General features: G+C 45.9%; 1 protein-coding gene across 1 annotated transcript in view; it reads right to left on the bottom strand.

The window, feature by feature from the left end:
• Positions 1-1,287: 1,287 nt before the first annotated feature.
• LOC138567553 (zinc finger protein 624-like) overlaps positions 1,288-21,362 on the bottom strand; it is a 407,262-nt gene continuing 387,187 nt past the window's right edge. Inside the window, exon 4 of the mRNA XM_069645886.1 lies at positions 1,288-4,035. Within this exon, the coding sequence (XP_069501987.1) occupies positions 2,576-4,035 (1,460 nt within the window). The 3' untranslated portion in view covers positions 1,288-2,575. The remainder of the gene's footprint in view (positions 4,036-21,362) is intronic.

The raw sequence follows: 21,362 nt of genomic DNA, 5'->3' as shown, positions 1-21,362 counted from the left end.
GAAATGTGGCCCCACTCACCGCCACCCCATTTTGGTGAAAGAATCTATGGAAGGGATGGCTGAAAAGGAGACCTAGAGTAAAAGCAGCAAGGGAAAAAGTTAAGTTGTGTAGGGTTGGGGCCTCTGGCTTGAGGGACCTCTGACTAATATCTCCATTGCACCAGTGATTTGACTACTCCAGCCTGGTCTCATCTCCTAGGTCCAAGGCCTCCCACAAAGACCCACCTTCTAGCCTTCACCTACGGGTTCCCAGCAGACAATGTTCCAATTGTAATCGCTTCACCCCTGGGTTTTGCCGTTCATGCTATCCCAATTAGAAGTATTGCAATCCCTGGAACGGACATGGAATTATCATTACGGAATGGTCACCTAGCATTCGAAGAGTCATCCAGGGGCTAACCGATTTGCAAACATTTATTCCCTGGTCATGGAATGGTTATTCCCTCCTCTGAACAACGGAACTGTCGTCCCTTCAAGCAACGGCAACCCTCTATCTGGAGTTGATGCAAACTGGCATGACCCCATACATGGTCTGCTTTTCCAGAGCCTGTGCACTGTCCCCAGTCTAACTTTCTAACCCTTTCCACTATTCCCTTTCTCAAGCCTGTGCATTACGCCTCTTCTTGAGCACAATCACTCATCCCTTTCCATGGAATGCATGATGCTCCTTAGTATGTGCCTGTGAGCTGTCTCGCCTGTGCGGTATTCCCGTTCATCCTTGCGGTCTTTCGAATGAGCCCAATCGAACCTGTGGACTTTTACCATCCTGAGTCTGTGTGCTCTCCTCTTTCCTATGTTTTGCGTTGTCCACCGTGTCTGTGCTCTCCCCCACTTTTGTGTGTTGCCACAGGCTTATGCTCCCAAGCCTCTGCACTGTGTCCCACAGTGACTGCACTGTCCCTCCAAGCAGCGTGCGAGAGCTGACCCCCACCTTGAGACCTTGAGCCAATGAGCTTTCTGACCCTCCAGAAACTGAAGCGTCCCATTTTCTTATGCTGCTGTTTTTCTCAGGCCTGTGCGTCGCTCCCTCCACCCCCATTCACATAGCTGCTGGCACATTGCTAAATGAAAATGAACACACGCCTTCTGTTTGTATTCCCCTCTTGGACTAAAGACCTGATTGCCAAAATGTGTTGAACAGAATTCTCTAAGCCTATGGCCTTATAGCCCCAGTCTCATTCAGGTCATACTCTTCAACACCCCAGGCATGCTTGGGTTCTTTGAAAGCGTAGATGGTAAAGCACAACTAAAGAATCACCACTCCAAAGGATATACCAACCAGTCGGATTGCTGAAAATGTGCAATTTATTTTTTATTTCACACAAACGTGTTTAATGCTAGTAACCCTCTCCAGTTACTGACTCCCTCTCCAGTTACTGACTGGCAAAGAAAAACAAATCCGGATACAGATTGGCAACCAAAAACAAAATCCTAACACAGGAATATATGCCAGTGCTACGAAAAAGACACTGGGGAACAGGACTCATTGCCTGCATACAAACAGTGGGGCAGATCCCAAATTGGCACATACAAATGGGTGGTGTTGCCCAAATACCATCCCTGGTGGTGGGTGAAACATTGCATACATTTCAAACACAACACTTTGGCTGCCACAGAAGAACAACCAAAACAATTAATAAGTGCTCCAAGTGCAGTCTCTGAATGACTTTCTTGCCCATGACCCTAGCATAATCTTACTTCCTGCCAACCTCCACGAGTGTCCACCTGTACAAGATAAGCATTTAAGATTTAGCATCATGTGTGTTCATGTGTGTCTCGGTGAGCTAGCTGGAGTGACTTGTGATTAAAGCTCTTCTCGCACAAATCACATGGGTAAGGCTACTCTGGTGCATGGTTCCTCAGGTGAGTATTCAGAAGCAAGCTGGTGTTGAAGCCTTCCCTGCAGTAGTGGCAATGAAACGCCTTTGCACCTGTGTGAATCCTCCTTTGAACCACCAGAAGGGCCTGGCTGTTAAAACCCTTCCCACAATAGTCACATTTGTGGGGCCATTTTCCGATAAGCAGCTTCTGATGCTGCTCCAATATCATCGCAGACGAGACGTTATCCTTCCACTGTCCACACTCGTGGGCCTCCTCTGTGGTGTGGATTTTCTGGTGCAATAGTCGGACTGCCTCGCCATTGAAACTCTTGGCAAACTGGCTACACTGAAATGGCTTCCCTGTCGAATGTGTGAGGCCATGAGCGACCGGGAGGGGCTGGCTGGTAAAGGGCTTCTGACAATGGCCACATTGGTACAGCAGTTTACCTTTGTGGGTCTTCAGGAGGGGCAGTTATTAGAACCTTGTCACTGAAACCGTAGTCACAGTACCGTCACTAGTGTGGTTTAGGGGCAGTGTGATTTTGCTGGTGCGTTAAAAGGAGTGTTGAATTTGAAAACTCCTCTGTAGACTGTAGGCACTGGAAGCACCTCACTAGTCTGGTTGCTGCAGTTTTAGTTATAGGGACAAAGGCCAGCTTCGGCTCTCGCATTTTCGTCTGAACTTTCTCACTCATGTGAGTTTTCTGATGATCATTTAGAGCAGACTTAAGACTGAATCTTTGCTGACACTCTAATCACTGATGTGGTTTTATCCCAGTGTGAGTACGCATATGGGAAAATAGGGCCGCTCTTTGCACACATTGCTTTTTGCATATGTCACATTCATATTTAGTTACAACAGGAGTTGTCCGCCGACAATCAGCTTTCTCACACTTTCTACAAATGTACACATCCTCGTTACTAGTCCCCTTCCGCACGACAATACTTGACTTGCTAGTAAATCCCTCTTTGCACACATTACAAGTATACGTCTTTTTTCTTTCTCGTAGCCTTAAACCCACATGTTGAGGAGACCTACTGTGGTTTTCCTTCTTTTTGGAATCTTCCGGGTTTCTGCCTGGCCGGGATACCCTCTGGTTGATAAAGGTCTTGCCTGATGCGTGAACTAGCTCTTTATCTCCTGCCACATATGCTTCACATTTTTTGCTCGCGGTAGTACACAGTTGCTTTTTTGCCATCTTCGAAGTTTCTGGACGTTTGGCAGCTTTCTTTGTCATTTGGTACCTGTGGCGAGCAATACATTGAAAATAGTGACTGAACGTTCTCAGGAATTTGGAACATCTGTACATTTTCTGCACAGCAAGTGGTACTTGCTGTTTAGCAAGACTGGGCTTGTGAGCAGGCCTTTTCACGTTTTGGTTACGTGGTTTTGGTCCCCTCTTACTATGGCCTTGATTTGTTGCTTGAGCCTCCTCACTAGAAGATTCCCTCATTCTACTAGCAGGTGCGGCTTTCGTGCTTGAAGATGGCACCAACAGGTGGGACAGCCCTTCCATGTCCGCCTTGGCAGGAGGGGTCTCAGGCTGCTTTTCTTTAATACAAGTGCTATGACGCCTGGGGCTTTCTGTGTCAGAATGGCCACTCATCTCAAGTTGAGTGGCGTGTGTTCCCGTTTCAATGCATAAAGGGTGGAGGTCAATACCTGAACCGACTTTGGAACTGTCATCAGATCTGGGAATTGCGTCAAAGAGCAGTGAAATGGACGTTTTAGGGTGATAATGAATCGCTAAAGCATAATCTAGAACCTCTTCCTGTTTAACATTCAAATGGCTAGGTATATTAAGTATTTGTAATTGTTGAATACAGTCTGTGTTTTGGTTAAGCATGGGTTCACAACCTGGTTGTTCATTCGTTGTAACCGTGGTGTATGCATTATGCAGTTCTCGGGTTCCCACGGTGCCGCTTTGCAAGTTGAGATCTGGAGCCAGCATTTGCAGACATAATGTCGGGCTTGCCTCTAGGGGTTCGCTACCACTTTGTTGACCAAAGCACTGGTTGGGGACTCCCCTATGGGCCGCAAGGTCCATGAAGCTCCTCTTTTGCCCAGGGCCATCTGAGTTGGCAGAGATGGATTTCACAGTGCCATTCCACTGTCTGCCATTCATTATTCTCATTTCTTGCACACCAACTGTGGAGTTTTCAGTCACAAGTTTCTGGGACGAAATTGCACTGCTGGCCATTACAGGTTCATCAACTGCGGATAAAGCAGACAACATGGTTAACTGCCATTCTAAAAAATATATAGAAAATACAACACAATGCAGGATTTGTTGATGAATTGCTTAGTTGCAAGTACAGCATAGTCACTATTATTCTGTTTGCCCATTTTACCATCCCTTCTACTTTTTAAATCATTATTTAGTTAATACAGGTTAATTCGCTATATTCAATTATGTCACCCAGGGGGCTATGCAAGTAAAGAAAGGGCTAAGAGAAACCAGAGCCACCTGCTATATATACACAGGTATGTCACTTCTGGGTCATTTCCCACTGCTACTAAAATTCTGAGTCAAAACAACGTGTGAAGGAGGCACTTGTCATCTTTCATCCCTGTGATCCCAGCAAAAGTTTCCTCGCCGCCACCAATCAATAGGGTAATAAATTCACCGATTTCAGCATTTTTTGGGTGGTTCATAATGGTTTCAATGGGAAATGTCCACATGTAGCAACATCATGACAAATCTGCCAATACAATGTGAACACAATGTAGTTGTGTGGCATGTAACTGAAGTGCCAAAAGATGGGAAGCGAGGAGCGTTATATGCGCACGCTAGAAAGGAGTCTTATGGATGGGGAAGCCACTGAGGGAACACAGTAGTCTTGAATACACGTGCACAGACATACACAGGGCTTTTCGGTGAAATATGTGTTTGGAACAGTTGGGGAACTGGTGCTACAAGGTGAATACACGGATACATGGGAAGGTTGTATACCGTATACTGCGGGGTCCCTCATAGGTGGGGTTTGTGTAGGCTGCAGACACCCAGAGTTGGTAAGACAAACTAAGCGACCTGGGAAGCTGGTTGATCAAGGTCGAAGAATGGGGGGATGGTGGGGGCTGGCTAAATGCATTCGGCCAGCTGCGATAACATGAAATGGTCAGTTGCGGCCAGGCATAGGTTTAGTGCTATTGTGGCTAGGAGATGTAATCTTCCTGAGAACATGGGAGTTTGTTATTCAGTGATCAGGGAAGTCCGGCCACCTTACAGGGTTGACTTTGGGCCAGGTAATAAACCCAGTGCAAGACTAAAGGCACAGTCTGTGCCTGTCCGTGCAGCCGAGGCCGCGCACCCAGTCATGCTGCCGGTCCATCGCTCCTCTCTGCACCTCAAGCACTGCGGGACACTGCCCAAATGCATATGATCGCTGCAGCGCACCACCGCAAGTAAGGCTCGCCGCGAACTGAAGTACTAACCCTTACTTAATCTGACATTCCAACCCTGTACCACGCTGTATCGGAAGGGTTTAGACACTTGTGTCAGATTCATCCCGGACACTCTTATAAACGCATAATATTGCATTCTGCTTCTATCGCATACTAGCCACCTCTTCACCATTTCACCCCGGATGCTAATGCATTTATCTATTCTCAGGCTGATAACACCCTGAATTCATTGTGAGTGTCCTGTATCGCCCTTACAATGCATTGTCTGAGCTTTTTGCCATCCCTACATATCACCACCTCCATCTTTGTTGTATAGATATAGATATTGCATGCAAGCCATTTTTAGTCAAGTAAGTCATAACCAACTACTCGCTTCTATGCCGCCTCCTTTCTAAAAACAATTACAGCAGCATCCATTGCCTCTGATCGTTAGGTTTATGATGTATTTACTAGCCTTATTTGCTGAAAACACGGCTTGTTATTAGTCTAGCTTTCCCCAATACTGAACGCAATGCTGCTTTACTAGCCTACTGTTGGAATCTCGGTCAGTTATTAGTGAGCTTGTTATTAGCCAGCTCCCACCAATACTAAGCATTAATGCTGCCTCAATAGCCTTGCTGTTGGAAATACTACTCGCTTTTAGTTTAGCTTCCATCAATACCGAATGTAAGAATGCCTCACTAGCCTTGCCTGCTAATAACCACAGACACCTAGATCCCTTTGCGATCTTGCCTCCGTCACGGCGTAAATCATATCTGGACCCAATTAGCGATACCACATCCTAATGCATAATGCAAGCATTTACAAGCAAGTATCAGGACTAGATATCTGTGTGCCATCCATTAGTACCCAGTGATCTCCACTCCTTGCTACATAGGACCCTCAGGCATTAATAGAGCATCCAACATCCTATTGCACCTCACCTTGATCCTAATCCTTCTACACCTACTCAACACAATCTATAGTGCTATCAATATGGAACCCACACTTGATCACATCGCCCTAAGACTGCGCAGCACCTCGACTACCTTTTCATCAAGATTACCTCACTCTGACAACATACCCCCTACATGATTCCTGCCACCTTGCCTACCAACGTGCTCGAGCAATTCCACTAAACCTATCCCACATCAGCCTACGCTCACATCCACACAAAGGATAAACCTCCACGCTACTAAACACCAAACCCAGCCAACCATGCCAAACCTTGATGAGAAACCTCAGACTAGGATCTAGAATACACCAGACCCACATATCCACTAATGCACAACACAAAAGAAATACCAAACACCCAATCACGAGTATCACTGCTCCCAACCTGCCCAATGCACCTCAGTCAAATGACACTTCTCCACATAAGAATATCAAGACACAATATCCTAACCCAACGATCAAGGGCGCATTATTAAACGCTAGATCCATACCTGTCCATGCTCTCGACATAGCAGATATCATAACCTCCAATGACCTGGATTTCCTCGCCATTACAGAGACATGGTTACATGCTGCATCAGGACCCACCCTCGCACTGGCCATACCCAATGGATATTCCATATTTCGCCTAGATAGAGACTCCGCGAAAGGAGCAGGGGTTGCATTCATTGCCAAAATCTCTCTAAACATAAGACCCATACTCAACCAAACCTTTCCATCAGGGGAATTACTCAGCAAACTACCCATGACCAACACAAAAACAATCACTATCCACCTCATATATAGATCACCTGGGACTACATCTTCCTTTGATGATGACATTGCTCTCCTGCTTTCCAACAATACTAAACCTAATTCACAGATCCTTATTCTAGGAGATTTCAACCTAGGCTACAAGGACATCAAAGATGCCAAAGCATCTACATTTGCCAACACCACATCTTACAACCCACTCAAAACAAAGGCAGGATCTTAGACTGGTTAGCCAACCTGAACTGCGATACCACCATACTATCCAACACATGCGCATGGAACGACCACCACCTCATCACATTCACCATCAATAAAGACAATCGCTCACTCAGTCCACACTTAATGCACCACCCCGACTCACAAGAAATAACAAACATTACAGTTGAGGAACTACTCCAGCCCATCATAGACTACATACGGACCAACGCCGACCCCACTGACCTAGTAGAACTATACAACACAACTGTACTCCAAGCCATCAATGCCATCGCACCGCTTAAACTACGCAAGGCCAAACCACAAGCTCACCTTAACTCATGGTTCACCCCCGAACTAAAAACCCTTCGCAAGAACAAGAGACACGCTGAATCAGTTTGGAAAAATTACCCCTCAACCACCAATAAGATTACATGCACCATAGCATCCAGCAACTATAAGCTAGCCATCACCCAAACAAAAAAAAATATCTACAATGAGAGAAATTGCAAAGCCAACTCCTACACGAAAGAGCTCTTCAACATCTTGAGAGCTTGAATCTCCCTCTCCCATACACAACACGTGCACTAAAGACACTTCTTGGTGCACCAACATCCAAAAGGCCTTACGCAGCAAAATCTCAACGCTACAGTCCAAAAGTGAGTCCAAAAAAGCCAATCTAACCCTTGAAGAAAGCCAAACTACACCTCCTAATAAAAATGCGGACACCAGTGCCCTTTTCAACTTCTCAACCGTTTCTATTAAAGAGGTAGAGGACAATCTCCACCCTGAAACCTTCAAAATGTCAGGGAGACATCTGCCCGGCTCCTATAATGAAAGATGCAGCTAAACATCTGGCACCATTCATCACAACACTAATAAACGCGTCCTTCACATCCAGCATAATACCTACACAACAACCTTAAGGATTCCTGGGTCCTGCCCCTTAAAAAAAAAAAAAAAAAAACCTAGATCCCAGCATCCTCACCAACTTTGAACCTACCATAACCATGCCGTTCCTCTTAAAAATCTTGGACAGAGCAGTTTACCTGCAGATCCAGAATCATTTAGAAAAAGCACAACTTACTAGGACTTAGACAATCTGGCTTCCGCCCTAAACATGGCACGGAGACTGCCCTGATCGAACTCAAGACAACAGCAAACTAGTTCTATTACTTCTACTAGACCTCTCTGCCGCCTTCTATTTGGTTAACCCCGAAGTCCTTTGTAATCATCTATCCTCAACAGCCCACTTTTCCGACAAAGCCAATGCCTGGATTCAGTCCTTCTTAAATAACTAATCCATGAGGATCTTTGCACCCTCTGCACCGCCGAGCCAGCCCCTGTTGCCTGTAGCATCCCACAGGGACCCTGCGCTTCACCCACATTATACAATGTGTTCCCCAAACCCCTGTTCGACAACCTAGATCATTAGGGTGTCATCTACACGAACTACGGCGATGACACCCAAATACTCATTCCGCTAACAGACGACTATTCCAAAGACACTAAAGTCCTCAATGCCATTTACTCCATCATTCAAGCCTGGATGGCCAAACATGGACGTTGCCTCAACGACGACAAGACCGAACTATTAGTTCTAGGTTCTAAATCCAGACTTAACCTCAACAAACCCTTCAAATCATTAATCATTGACGGCAACAACATCACAGTATCTAACAACGTCAAAACTTTAGGCATCTATCTAGACTCCTCACTCACCTTGACCACACAAATTAACGCTATCTGATCATCTGCCTATACCTGTAGGTTTATCAATGCCTGTAGACCTTACCTGTCCACCACCAACTGCATAACCATAGCCAGAGCGCTAGTACTCTCCAAAATCGACGATTGCAATGCACTATCTGGGCACCAGTCAACGCAATACTAAGATGCAAGTGATTCAAAATAATGCCCTAAGAGCAGCACTGAATGTCCCAAGATCTAAACCTATCTCATACCCGAGACGTAACAACCAATGGCTATCTGTATCCCAAAGTATAGAGTATAAAACACTCTGTCTCACCCACGAGAGCCTGACCAATCAAGCACCCAGATACCTAGCGGTCAACTTCACCCTCAACACCTCCTCACGCCCTACCAGACCAGCTCAAACTCACTGTCTGAAAGTCCCTAGGTTCAAGCTCCAAAGAGCAGGAGGCACCAGTTTTCCTAGGCTTGCCGCTAAAGTTTGGAACACTCTACCATTGGCCCTTAGAACAAAACCGTCCTTCCACTGATTCAGACAAAACTCTAAAACCTGGATATTCTCCAAAGAAGTTTAAGCTACCATTAACCTACTACCCTGTTTCATATGTAAATAACCTCAACTGTATAACTACTGTATATTATTGTAAATTATTATTGTCTATGCAACCAATACTATGTATCTGTAACATGTCGCTGTAACCAAGCGACGCGCCCAGATGCCTTAGGGCCAGGCTGCGCTATATAAATAAAAAAACAAACAAGGAGGTGCTTAAGGGCAGGGGTGGCAAAGCTTTATGGGTTTTAATGAGGTTCTCCGGGAAATGACCAGGATGTGGCCAGAGGCCATGCGTGCTGAAATGGTAGTCATAATAGATTAGCGTGGAACGAGAGTTACCAGGGACACCAGCAGGTCTGGGTGGATAAGAGGTTTCTCAACAGTTCAAACGAAACTTGTTTATTTCTCTCCCTCCTCATATTGTTGAGGTGTCCTTGTAAAAGCCATGTGCATCACACTCAGGGTTAAGAGGTCCCCGACCAGATGAAACTTGTAATAAATTAGGATTGTTGTACGTGAATTTGTAATTATATGATGATGTTGTGCCCGACTACAGAAGAGCCCAAAAAGGGTTTGTACTGTAAATATGAGCCAATGCAAATGTAAGTCGAAAGAGGATGGTGGTTACATGGATGTATCCAATGAGATTGTGGAAATTTAGGGGGACTAGATTTCCTTGTACATGGTTAGCGAATCATGTTTCGGGGGGGGGGGGATACATTTATATACATGTTGCAACATTTAACACACTCCCACAGATTTCATTTCAAAGTGTAACCTTTGTGTGGTTTGAAGAGAATCTGGTTAGTTCTGTCTCCAAGGAGTCATCTAGTCCCTCCCAGCTGTGTGTATACAATAAATTAGCTTTATGGACAAACATACTCTTACTTGAGAGGTGGGCCTATTTTGAGTAAGGCAATTGGAGGTGCACCCCTACATTTGGTGATCCCAACGTGATCTCCAGGCTTTCCGAGACTCTGGGAGTTTCTTGGCCACACATCTGCAGAGCTTCTCTGCGGGTCCAGTTTTTCTTGCACATAAAAAGGAGACGTGTACAGGCGCCATATTGGTTAAAGGACTGTCTGCTCCCTAAAGGGTGGTGCCGCAGTCCAGCTGTGCAGATCAAGTTGAAGGAGCACAGCTTCAGAGAACATTTCTCTGGTGGGGTAATAAGATGCTTTGTGTGGTGTCAGTTGAGGTTAGGTGTGTTGGAAGGGTTTTTATAGGAGTGGATGAACTGCTACGTGTTGTAAGTCCTTGTTTACATTTTATTTTACCTAGTTTGTTATTTTATTTTCTTGGTTAGTCTAGGTAGTGAAGGGTAACTTTCTGGAATCGGAAAAAGACGTAGTCAAAATAGTTTTAAAAGATGAAGTAAAGAGGATTTAGGCCCGCATTTTGCCTTTTGATAATATGCTGTCTCCTGTGCAAGAGTGGGAAGTATAATTAAAAGTGAATAGCTAGTGAGGTGATCGTGGTAAAAGTGGAAAAGGCGACAGGCTGTGGGGAAGCTTTATGAAATTGGGAAGGGAAAAAGCTGTTCTTTGGTTTGAAATTGTGTGCCGCGGTTTCGGCTTCTGTATTTAGATTATTGATTTCCGGAATAAGATTGTTAGAGTTCGGCTGGTTTGGAGTATGGAGAATCAACTTGATCACCTGTGTTAGGTGCTTCCAAGGTATAAGGTAAAGATTTTGAAATACCATTGAAAATGGGTGCGGGAGACTAAGGGTAAAATGCTTATTCGTTGGCCTGAAGAGAGGAACTATGATAAGGGAATGTTGGAAAACCTGTATAATAGTTAATAGTCACAAGGTTAGAGAAACGCCTACATATTTTAGAATTATGGTGGATGTATGAAAAGGGGGTGGATAGGGTCACAGCGTTAAAATTGAAGAAAAGGGGCCAAGAAAGGAGCGTGCAGAGATTCCTTCCTTCCCACCACCATATGGGTGCTATCCTTTAATACCTGCAGAGGAGTACATTAGAGGAGTAGATTAGCCCAGAGTTCGAACCTCCATTATCTCTAGCGGGCACTGCAGTGGTTTCAGACGGACATGGGTAATGCCTCCTTCATCTACAGTTTGTGAAAGTTGGGATATTGAGGAAACTGGAAGGGCAACTCCTTCAGTGATTAGGGCCAAAGAGGGATTGAGAACTGGGGTGAAAGAAGAACATCTCCCCCAACCGGTAAGCTAGCCAAGAAATTAAGATTGAGGAGTGAGAAAGAGTGAGGGCGTCAAAGAAAAGGTTAGTTGCAGGGTCGAGAATGGATGAAAAAGGAAGAACCGTGCCTCTTACCGCTAGAATAGAGGACAGGTTTTCCAATGGTAGTGGAAAATCATGTGCAGAGGACTTGGCAGAAGCATTGAAACTAGCGGAGGAAGAGGTAGTGCTGTTGCAGCAGCAGAAAAATGATGAGCCGGAAGAAAATAATCAGCAGGTAAAGGATGTAGGAGAAGCGAGGTGGAGGTATGGACAGGTCCTCATTAGGCTCGATACAACCTTAAAGAAAGTGTTGCTTTGGGTACAGGATTTGAACAGCACGAACGGGAACCAGCATACCACTGCAATGCTGAGTATTTTTCTGTGTCCATGGAAAGGCAGAGGGTTGCAATAGAAGTAGAAGAGAACAAGGACGACAAATGGGAAGCCATCACCATCAACAAGGCTTTCATTCTACGGTTTGTCATTTGCCAGAATACATACAAAACACCATCATGAAATACACACGATACAGACAGTACATGTTAAAAACGTAGATCATTATTTAGACCCATCTGCCAGCTTCATTAGCCTAGATCTTTTATGCTGAGTACAATGAATACAGCCAGCGACATGGATTAAACGGACAGAAGGTAACATTCAAAATATAACGTATAACGTATAACAGAGGAAAACATCTGAAAAGGAAACTGAAGCCCCAGGGCCAAAAGTGCAAACCATGCTAATAGTGCAACATATGCAAGAATGTGAACGTTCAAATCTCTCCAAACTCAGCGTTACAAAGTAAGTCCAAATCACGCAATACATATGTTGAAATACCAGGGAACCGCTGCATCTGTGTCTACGTCAGAGAGAAGCCCTGAAGCTTACGTGCACATTGCACTAGAGGTTCAATATGTGTAAAGTATAAACATTCTTAATCTGTGCAAACTCTACAATGTAACAAAATACAGAGCTACAGGGTACATATTTACAAATATTGGGGAATCATGATTCATTATTTATTGCTCGGTCCATAGATATAGCAGACTACGCGATATACAATGTCGTAGTCACTTGTCTGCCTTACCAGCGATAGGGCTTGATTAACATGGCACAGATGTATTACAAAATCGGTTCCAAAAACCTGGAACGGATGGTCCAATACCCTTCGCAAAAGAACCAGGAAATGACAGGTCTCTTGTTAGACCACACACTGGGCACAAGTCACTTCTGTACACCAGTATTGCTTGCAGTCTTCAATATATTTAGCTTAATTTTCAAATACAGGCAGCGTGCCAAAAGAGGGGGGGAACACAACACCCAAGTATTATTAGAATCCTACAGAATACTTGCCAGTTTAGTAAAATTTGCCTGTACGTAAAATGTTACAAACGTTAATGAGTGTAACTTCTGCTAACTCGAGTGCCACTGTCTTCGCTACTTCCACACTTCCTTTTGTAATCCTGGAGGGGTCTTCCCATAGCTCGCTCAGGTCGTGCAAACACTTTTTTTTTCTAATTTGATTTTTATTGGTTTTCAAAAAATAAAGAATAACAGTACGTATTTGGCATAAGTGTCATGTTACAACCACTAATCCAATATTAGGTTTCCAATGTTCACTAAAGATACCATACCTTCATAGGTAATTCAACTTCCCCCATCGCTCCCCCCTCCCTCCAAGGCAGGTCAATGGCTTAATTAGAGCACATTAATATGCATACAACTTTGTGTCACGTAGGACCGTCTTTCCTTATTCAACATGTTTAACATTACAGAAAGTTTCATTATTCTTGGCTTGCCATTGCACAGGTTACTGGGGGGCATCCTATTACAAGTTCACTAAAGAATGGTATAGGTTTCATCAACTACTGTTGTTGCAGTCATGCAGGATGACTTACAGGGTCAGTAACAAACGTATTTGCAATGTCATTCCACAGCTTTTCGTGTTGGGCCGATCTTCCGGCAGTGAATCTTTCCATTGTCCATTTGTTTGTAACTACTCCAAGCCACTCTTTTTTGAAGGGGGGAGGGAGCTGTGCCTTCCACCTAAATCACTAGGCAGGATCGCGCTGCAAGCTTAAGGGGGGCCGCGAGTCCACCAACTCTCGTTAGTCCATCCTCATCCTCCTCCTGGCCAAACAATACAAAGAGAGGCATTGCTGGTCTATAAATTCCATTAACCTGCCTTATCCAGCCCAAGACCTTGCTCCAATACATCCGTATCCGGGGACATTTCCACCACATGTGCCAGTAGGTGGCCCTAGTACCACAATCCCCAGCACATAGGACTGGTGGTTTGGAACATTTTAGATAGCCTATAGGGATTTTATTGCCATCTATGGAGTAATTTAATAGTGTGTATTTGTATTGAGTGGCAATTGATACCTGCAAGGGTGTTTTGCATATCTGAGCCCATGTGTGCTGGTCAAATTCTCTACCAAAATCCCGTTCCCACCTGTGTTTGAGGTTCATGATTGAACTATAGCCAGTGTCTAACAGCGCTCGATACATGTGTGTAATCAATCCCTTGATCTCGGTAACCGTATCGAGGAGCTTCTCTGTCAGTTCCCTTTGTATTTTCATTTGCCATTTCTCTCTAGACATCGCACCCTTAAGCCGTAAATAAAGGAAGACCGAGATTGGGTTCAGTTGGAGTGCCTCCTCGAGTTCTGGGACTGTCATGAATACTCCTCCCTTCCAGAGCTGTCCAACCCTCTCCAGCCCTGCATCGAACCATGACTGGTATTTGGAGTGATCGGGTATCTCTTCAAGAATCCCTCAGGCCCATATGTGGCTTACGGGAGGTGGCCACTTTGTGACACCTACGAGGTCTACCCCCTCCTTCCATATATCCCAGTTAGTACCAAGTATGGGGTGATCTCGGAGTCTTTGCAAGAGCTTGGACCAGGGAACCCACAACCATTCCAATAACGTGGCCAGGGCTAAATTATCATTATCCAGTTGGACCCACTGTAGATCTCTCCTATCCTTTTAGTGGGGGACCAGCCGCAATTGGGCTGCTTGATAATATAATTTTAGGTCAGGGAGGCCCACCCCACCTTTATCCTTCGGGAGTATAAGGACTTCATATGATATTCTCAGTTTCTTTCCCTCCCACAGGAAGCATAGCATGGCACTTTTCACTTCGCTAAAAATGTGTCTGGGACTCTCAGGGGGAGGACCTGGAAAGGATATAAGAAGCGAGTGAGGCATACCATTTTGATGGCGTTCAACCGCCCCATCCAGGAAATTGTGAAGGGCTCGCCATTTTGCCAAGTCCGTGTGAAACACAGAGGAGTTGTGGGAAGTTAGCCTCGTACATTTAATTAATGTTCCTGGTTAGGTTGATCCCCAAATAGCGCAAGGTTGAACCCACCACCCCCTCCATCCATCACTAAACCTAATTGTGACAGTTCTCTGGAGGACTCGGGAGTGGGCTCATGCAGGGGAAACAGAATTGATTTGGACCGGCTTATTTTAAACCCTGATAAAGAGCTGTAGGTCTCAATTAGCTGTATGGCCCGGGGCACAAAAGTTAAAGGTTTCTGAATATGGAGTAAAATGTCGTCTGCATAGAGGGCTAGTTTGTATTCTCTGCTGTGGACCCTTAAGCCTTCAACCAAGCTGTCGGCTCTAAGCTTTTGGGCAAGCGTTTCCAGCGAGAGAGCAAACAAAATCACCAAGAGGGGGCAACCATGTCTTGTGCCTCTTTCAGGGGTGAACCACCTAGAATATTCAGCATTTACCATCACTGCCGCTTGGGGTGATGTGTACGTCACTTTGACCCCTCTTCTGAGTATCGGACCGAGTCCTATTTTGCGCAGCACCGCTTCCATGAAGTCCCATTTCACTCTGTCAAACGCTTTCTCCGCATCTATGGACAGTAGTGAGGTGACGCCCGACATTTTCCATGTTTCATGTATTAAATGTAGGGTCTTATGGTTGGTGTCGGCCCGCTGTCGACCCAGGATAAATCCAACTTGGTCTGGATGCATCAGGGCTGGTATATGGGTTTCGAGCCTCGCTGCTAATAAACGTGTGTATATTTTAGCATAGATGTTAAGTAGGGAGATGGGTTGGTAGGATGCACACTGCCTGGGGTCCTTACCATCTTTGGGAATAAGGGAGATAAGAACCTGCAAAAAAGATTCCGGTGCTATTCCCGTTTGTAGAATGTGGTTAAACAGGTCCACCATGAAGGCGAGGAGGGGACCAAAGAAGGTCTTGTAAATACCTGCGGTGTACCCATCATTCCCGCGAGCTTTTCCCCAAGGGTAGCCATTTGATAGCGTTCTCAACCTCCTCAGGGGTTATTGGAGACTCTAGTGATTCAGCTTTATCTCGTGGGAGTTTTGGCATGTTTATCCCATCCATTTATGACACCCCTTGTATAGTCTCAGGCTTGTAGAGGCGTTCATAAAAGTCGGCGAAGGCCTCTGGAATACTTTTGGGGTCTGTAGGTGGGGAGTTGTGTTCACTCTATAGCTGCGACCCAACGCTCAGCTCGCTGTCCTCTCAGCCTAGCGGCCAGAAGTGCATCATCCTGGTCTCCTTTTTCGTAGTGTTTTTGCTTAAGGAATTGGAGCTTGCGAATGACTAGTCCCTCCTCCAGATGCCAGAGTTCCTCACTCTTTTGGACCGCCTCTTCTATCCTAGCTCTCTTTTCCTCATCGCTAGTTTGCGCCTAGGGATCTAACTGCACAATCTCTTTTCTAAGCCTATTTTCTATTAGAGCTCTCTCTCTTTTTTTGTCTGCTCCCTCTCTAATCAATATGCCTCTCCGCTCCGCGTTGCTTTTCCGGCCTCCCAAACCGTGTTTTTAGATACCTCCCCCGTATCATTTCACCCAAAGTACTCAGTGATCTCTTTCTCCAGCTGTTCATGAAAGACAAGGTCCTTCCACAGTGATTCATTGCACCGCCATTTCGAATGTTTGTGTGGAAGAGCCAGCCGGCTTGCATCAGTGGTAACCATATCGTGGTTACCATCTGAGGCAGATGCTGCTTCCTTCAAGCCGGAGGTGAGATGCAAGTAATCTATTCTCGTAAATGTGGAGTGTGGGGCCGGGTAAAACGTGTAACCTGCAAGGCAAGGGTGGAGCTGGCGCAATATATCATGTAACCCATAAAGTCCATCATTTTGATCACTTCTGTGCAACCTCCATCAGCCGGTTCATGAGAGGCTGGATTGCCGGCCTGTCTGTCGAGTGCAAGGTCTGCCCACATGTTGAAATCACCCCCTAGGATGACCTCACCTTCGGCCTCAAGCATAATCTTTGGGATCATGTGCTGAAGGAAGCGGGGCTGCCCTGTGTTTGGTGCATAAAGGAATGCAAGAGTGAGAGTAGTGTTGTGTAATCTACCTACCAAAACAATGGCTCTTCCCCCTACGTCTGACCAAGTCTTCAAACTAAAGACCTTTCCTGATCAGGATGCCCACTCTGCCTTTTGCAAGGGGCCCAACCCCCAGTGTTCATATCCCATTTTGGCATACACAACCTTTCTTCCCTCTCCGCTTGTGTACCTGGTCTCCTATAAAAAGAGTATGTCTAGGTTGGCCCTCCTAAATTCCTTAGAGACAAATGACCATTCAGTGAGGGAGTCGAGTCCCTTAACATTTAGGGTGCTGGCTTTAATGTACCCAGATTTGCCTGCCAAGCTATCAGCTGTCATAGACATAGTTGTTATTTGGATGAGTTTCTATGGGCCCTACCCAGTGAACTTTCAATCTCAGAAGTATGACACTGCATGTACCAGTGCAATTACACGCCTTGACCAAATTCCCTCTCCACCTTCCCCCTTACCACCCACCCTCCCATTGTGGCGTCCGATCCAGCTGGGTTAACCTCACCCAGTAAGTCTCAAACCACCAGTGAAGACCATTCCCTTTTTGGTCCATTAACCAAACACTACTAATAGAAATGAGCCCCTCTTGACACCCCCCTCTGCCCCGGTTCATACTACTTGCTGTCCCCTGGTAATCTTACTTTTTAGTGGTATTATCAATCCTGTTGATCACTTGATTGTGTTCGACCTCGAGAAGGAAGCTCTTAATCTGGAGGAAAACAATGAGTTGTCCTCTCGGGTCGAGGTTACCTCAACATCATCTGTTTGCTACAAAGAGTTCAATGTTCCATGTCTAGGGAAGCATTCATCCTCCTGAACTTCCACAAACCAGGAATCTTGAGACGCCTAGGTCCTTTGATTCTCCACTCCCTGTCTTTATTTCTTCCATCTTCAGGGACCAAACCACCCTCCTGCGCTTCGACCAAGTCCATTATACAACTGTTAATGTCCTTTTTGGTTTTCTGTTTTATTGTGTTCCCCTCCCATTCGAAAGTCAACGAGAAGGGGTATTCCCATCTGTACCGTACCTCCTTATCTTTCAGGAATTTGGTGAGCAGGAGGCATTTCCTTCTCATGGCCAGGGTAAGAGGAGAGTTCCTGATAGATGGTTATACTGGCTGCATCCATGCGGATCTGCGTACTGCATTCTTTGTCTGTGTAATTGTGGAATCAGGCCAATATCGTTCTAGAGCCTCACGCCGAGCCACCAGCACAATGGATGCGGTCGAGTTTTGGCTCATCCACGGAGTCATCTACGAAAAAGTAGCTTCAGGAGCGTATGTAAAGTTATTTTTAAATCAGGCTCCATTTCCCCCCTCTCTTTCAGGAACACCAAAAACGTGAATGCTATTGCGTCGCTCGCAGTTCTCGAGGTAATCGACTTTCAGGCAGAATTCTTCCTCCCTCATTTCAATATCTGAGATTCTGACGTCTATTTGTGTTTCAAATGTGGACAAGGAGGTCCGATTGTGCTCCACCTCCTCCAGCCTCTCCTCCATTTTATCAATCCTGTGGGTTATTTTGTCCATCTTCCCACTGATATCAGCCCGGATACTCTTCATTTAGGAGAGTAAGTCGGCAACGTCAGCTTTAGTTGCAGCGGCTTCAGATCCAGAGGATGCCATCTCGACACTGGGAAGGGAAGCGTTGCGGGTATGTGGGGAAAACTTATGGGGTGCACGTTTTCTTTAATGTTCATATGCACGGAGTGCGCTGCACTTGAGACGGTGATGTTATGGAAGATATACGGAAGCACTGCAAGACACGTCTGTTTTCCTCCTGTATGGAGTGAGGTGGGTGTACGCCCCTACTGAGAGGGGGCGCTACTTTCCCAGTGATGCGTGGGGTCAAGGGCAACGAAGGAGACAATCATTCCTCCCTTGAGCACTGTCTTCTCAGGGTGTTCCCATGGGCTTAATTGGCAACGTTGTAATCGGTGTGAAGCATCTGTGGCACTGCAGGAATTCCTCCGAGTCGCCGGGGTGAGGTGCCAGTCTCCTCGTTGTATTGCGTGTGCAGGGGGGGGGGTCTCGGCACCACACTTGTGAGCTGATTTCAATCCTTGCTACCGCGTCTACAGGTAAATTAAGTTTGATGCCTTCAGGCACATTCCCGAATTAAAGGGCCGGAAGCGTGCATCAATCAATCGTGTAGGGTGACCTCAAGGGCTGGAAAGGTGCGGTGCTCCGTTCGGGTATTTACTTGGGTGAGTTCAGCTGAGGCAGTAGGGAACCCTTAGATGTACAGAGGGAGTCTCTCCTACACCTGCCTGTCCAGGGCGAGGTCTACAGTGTATCCCCGGCAATCCTTAATGTGAACCTTAATTCGTCTGTCACGATGCCGTAGTATTAACATCCAGTCAAGAGCCGTTACAACTGCGTTTCTGTATGAGGAGTATGGCTCCTTGTACCTTATTTCCTCTCTCAGATGTGAGAACAAGGGCCTGTATGCGCGCTCGACAGTAAGGCCAGGGGGGTGTCAGTCATGCACAACGCGTCTTGCTAGATTTTGTATGGATGCTGAACGGTTGGTTGTGTATTTCGCACGTTTCGTGTGCATGTAGGGCATGACTATCAATACGGGATGATAGGTTCTACATAATTAACAGCACAATTAGGAGCTCTTTTCCATTTCTCGGTGTGGCCCTATCTGTCAGCACAGCGTATCGCGTTTGATGGATCAGTAGCCCTTATGTGTTCGTGAGCACCTTCATGCAGCACAGGCTCACTTTTCTCCCAATGGGTCCAGAGGTGGGGGCTCAAACTGCTTCATGGACCTCAGAGGCAGAGCTCACACCGAGGAAGACTCATCCGTCCCCTGGTGGCCAGTCCCACGACTAGTGCAGACACTTTAACATGTGCGAACCATGGGAGTGATTTACCACCCTTCAAGCCTAAGACATGCTCAATTTATTACAATAGTTCAAAAGCCCTGGGACAGTAAGAACACTCAACCAATACAGTACTGGGCGAAGGTCTGCATCTCCATCAATAGGCCTCAGGCCCATCTCCAGATAAAGAGCTGGGCTAGGACATGCAGAAGGCATTTCTAACAGACGTTCAAGTAAAGCTCCTCTTGCCAATCCTAGATTGTTATTTGCATGTCCCCATATTTCTGCCCCGTAAAGGGCATCTGACTTTGCCTGGGCTGGGTACATGCAGCAGGGCTTATGGCACTCCTTCCATGGGAAGTACAAAATCTCCATATTGCCCCACCATATATTTTGGGTGCAGAACAAGACTTAAACAAATGAGTTGTCCACTGCCCATTGTTAAATCAAATAACCAGGTAATAATAATGGGAAACTTGTTCCGGAGTTAGGCCATTGACCTTTAATGTGAGCTTTTTATATTTAGGTCGAAGAACCAGGGCTCGTTTAACCCTGTATTAACCTCAAGTTGAAGTTCAGAGCATCTGTCCAGAAATGCACGCATGGTTGTCTCCAGGCCTTTTTTGACATCACCAGGAGCACAGCATCATCAGCAAAAAATAGTACATGGATATATTCAGGCCACAACTTTGGCTGGTTCAGACATTTCGTGCTCAGTTCTCTGATCACTTAATCTATGTAGATTATGAACAGCAGGTGGGCGCACCCATGTGGTCACAGCAAACAGATCATGGAGTTCTCCCCCTTGTCCCCAAGGCTTTATCAGAGTAGAACCGTTATAGTTTAATAGATTATGCGGAACCCACCTTCTGGACAATATCGACCATAATTCATTGCGTGGAACCCTGTCAAAAGCAGTTCTGAGGTCGACGAACAGCGTAAAAAGTCTAATCTTCCTGAGAACTGTGTAATTCTGTACAATCAGAGGTAGGTGAAATCCCTGGTCCACAGTGCTTGCCTAGGGCTGAAGGCCCACCTGTAGGTGGTCAATTAGGCCCTCTTCAACTGCCCATGCCTGGAGACATTGGTAAATTGCCCTGGCAAAACTTATTCCAACACTATCTAACAGGGAGATGGGTTGGTAGTTCCCAGAGTCATCCCTCCCACCTTTCTTATAGATGAACAAGTTACTTACCAACTGGTAAGGTTCTTTCGACTGGATGTTCCTCCAACGTATTCCTCATCTTAGATGTATTCGTCCAGCTTTAGCTACTTCGGAATTTTTTTCTCGGCAGAGGGCGCCGTGCGTCGATATCGTCGAGTTGAAGTCCCTCGAAGGCCTCAGTCAAGGGTGGCGTCATCAGGTATACAAGTAGCACGAACGGCGCCCATTGGCCTCAGTTCTGTTTTTCCCCTCTTGCTCTGCTGTATGGATAGTGTAGGTAGCCAGGTGTCAGCCTTGCGAGAGTTGGAGTGGTAAGTAACTTGTTCTTCGAATGGATTGTGTCCTCCAATGTATTCCTCATCTTAAATAGACTCCCAAAGCAGTGTAAAAGTTCTTTGGAGGAGGGAGTAAAGTTTGACTATTATATAGCTGAATACAGC

This window comes from Ambystoma mexicanum, chromosome 2p (genome assembly GCF_040938575.1).
Source record: "Ambystoma mexicanum isolate Mex_15411 chromosome 2p, UKY_AmexF1_1, whole genome shotgun sequence".
In the NCBI taxonomy this organism is placed as follows: Eukaryota; Metazoa; Chordata; class Amphibia; order Caudata; family Ambystomatidae; genus Ambystoma; species Ambystoma mexicanum.
The sequence above is the reverse complement of the archived record's forward strand: the minus strand, read 5'-3'. Positions and strand labels throughout refer to the sequence as shown.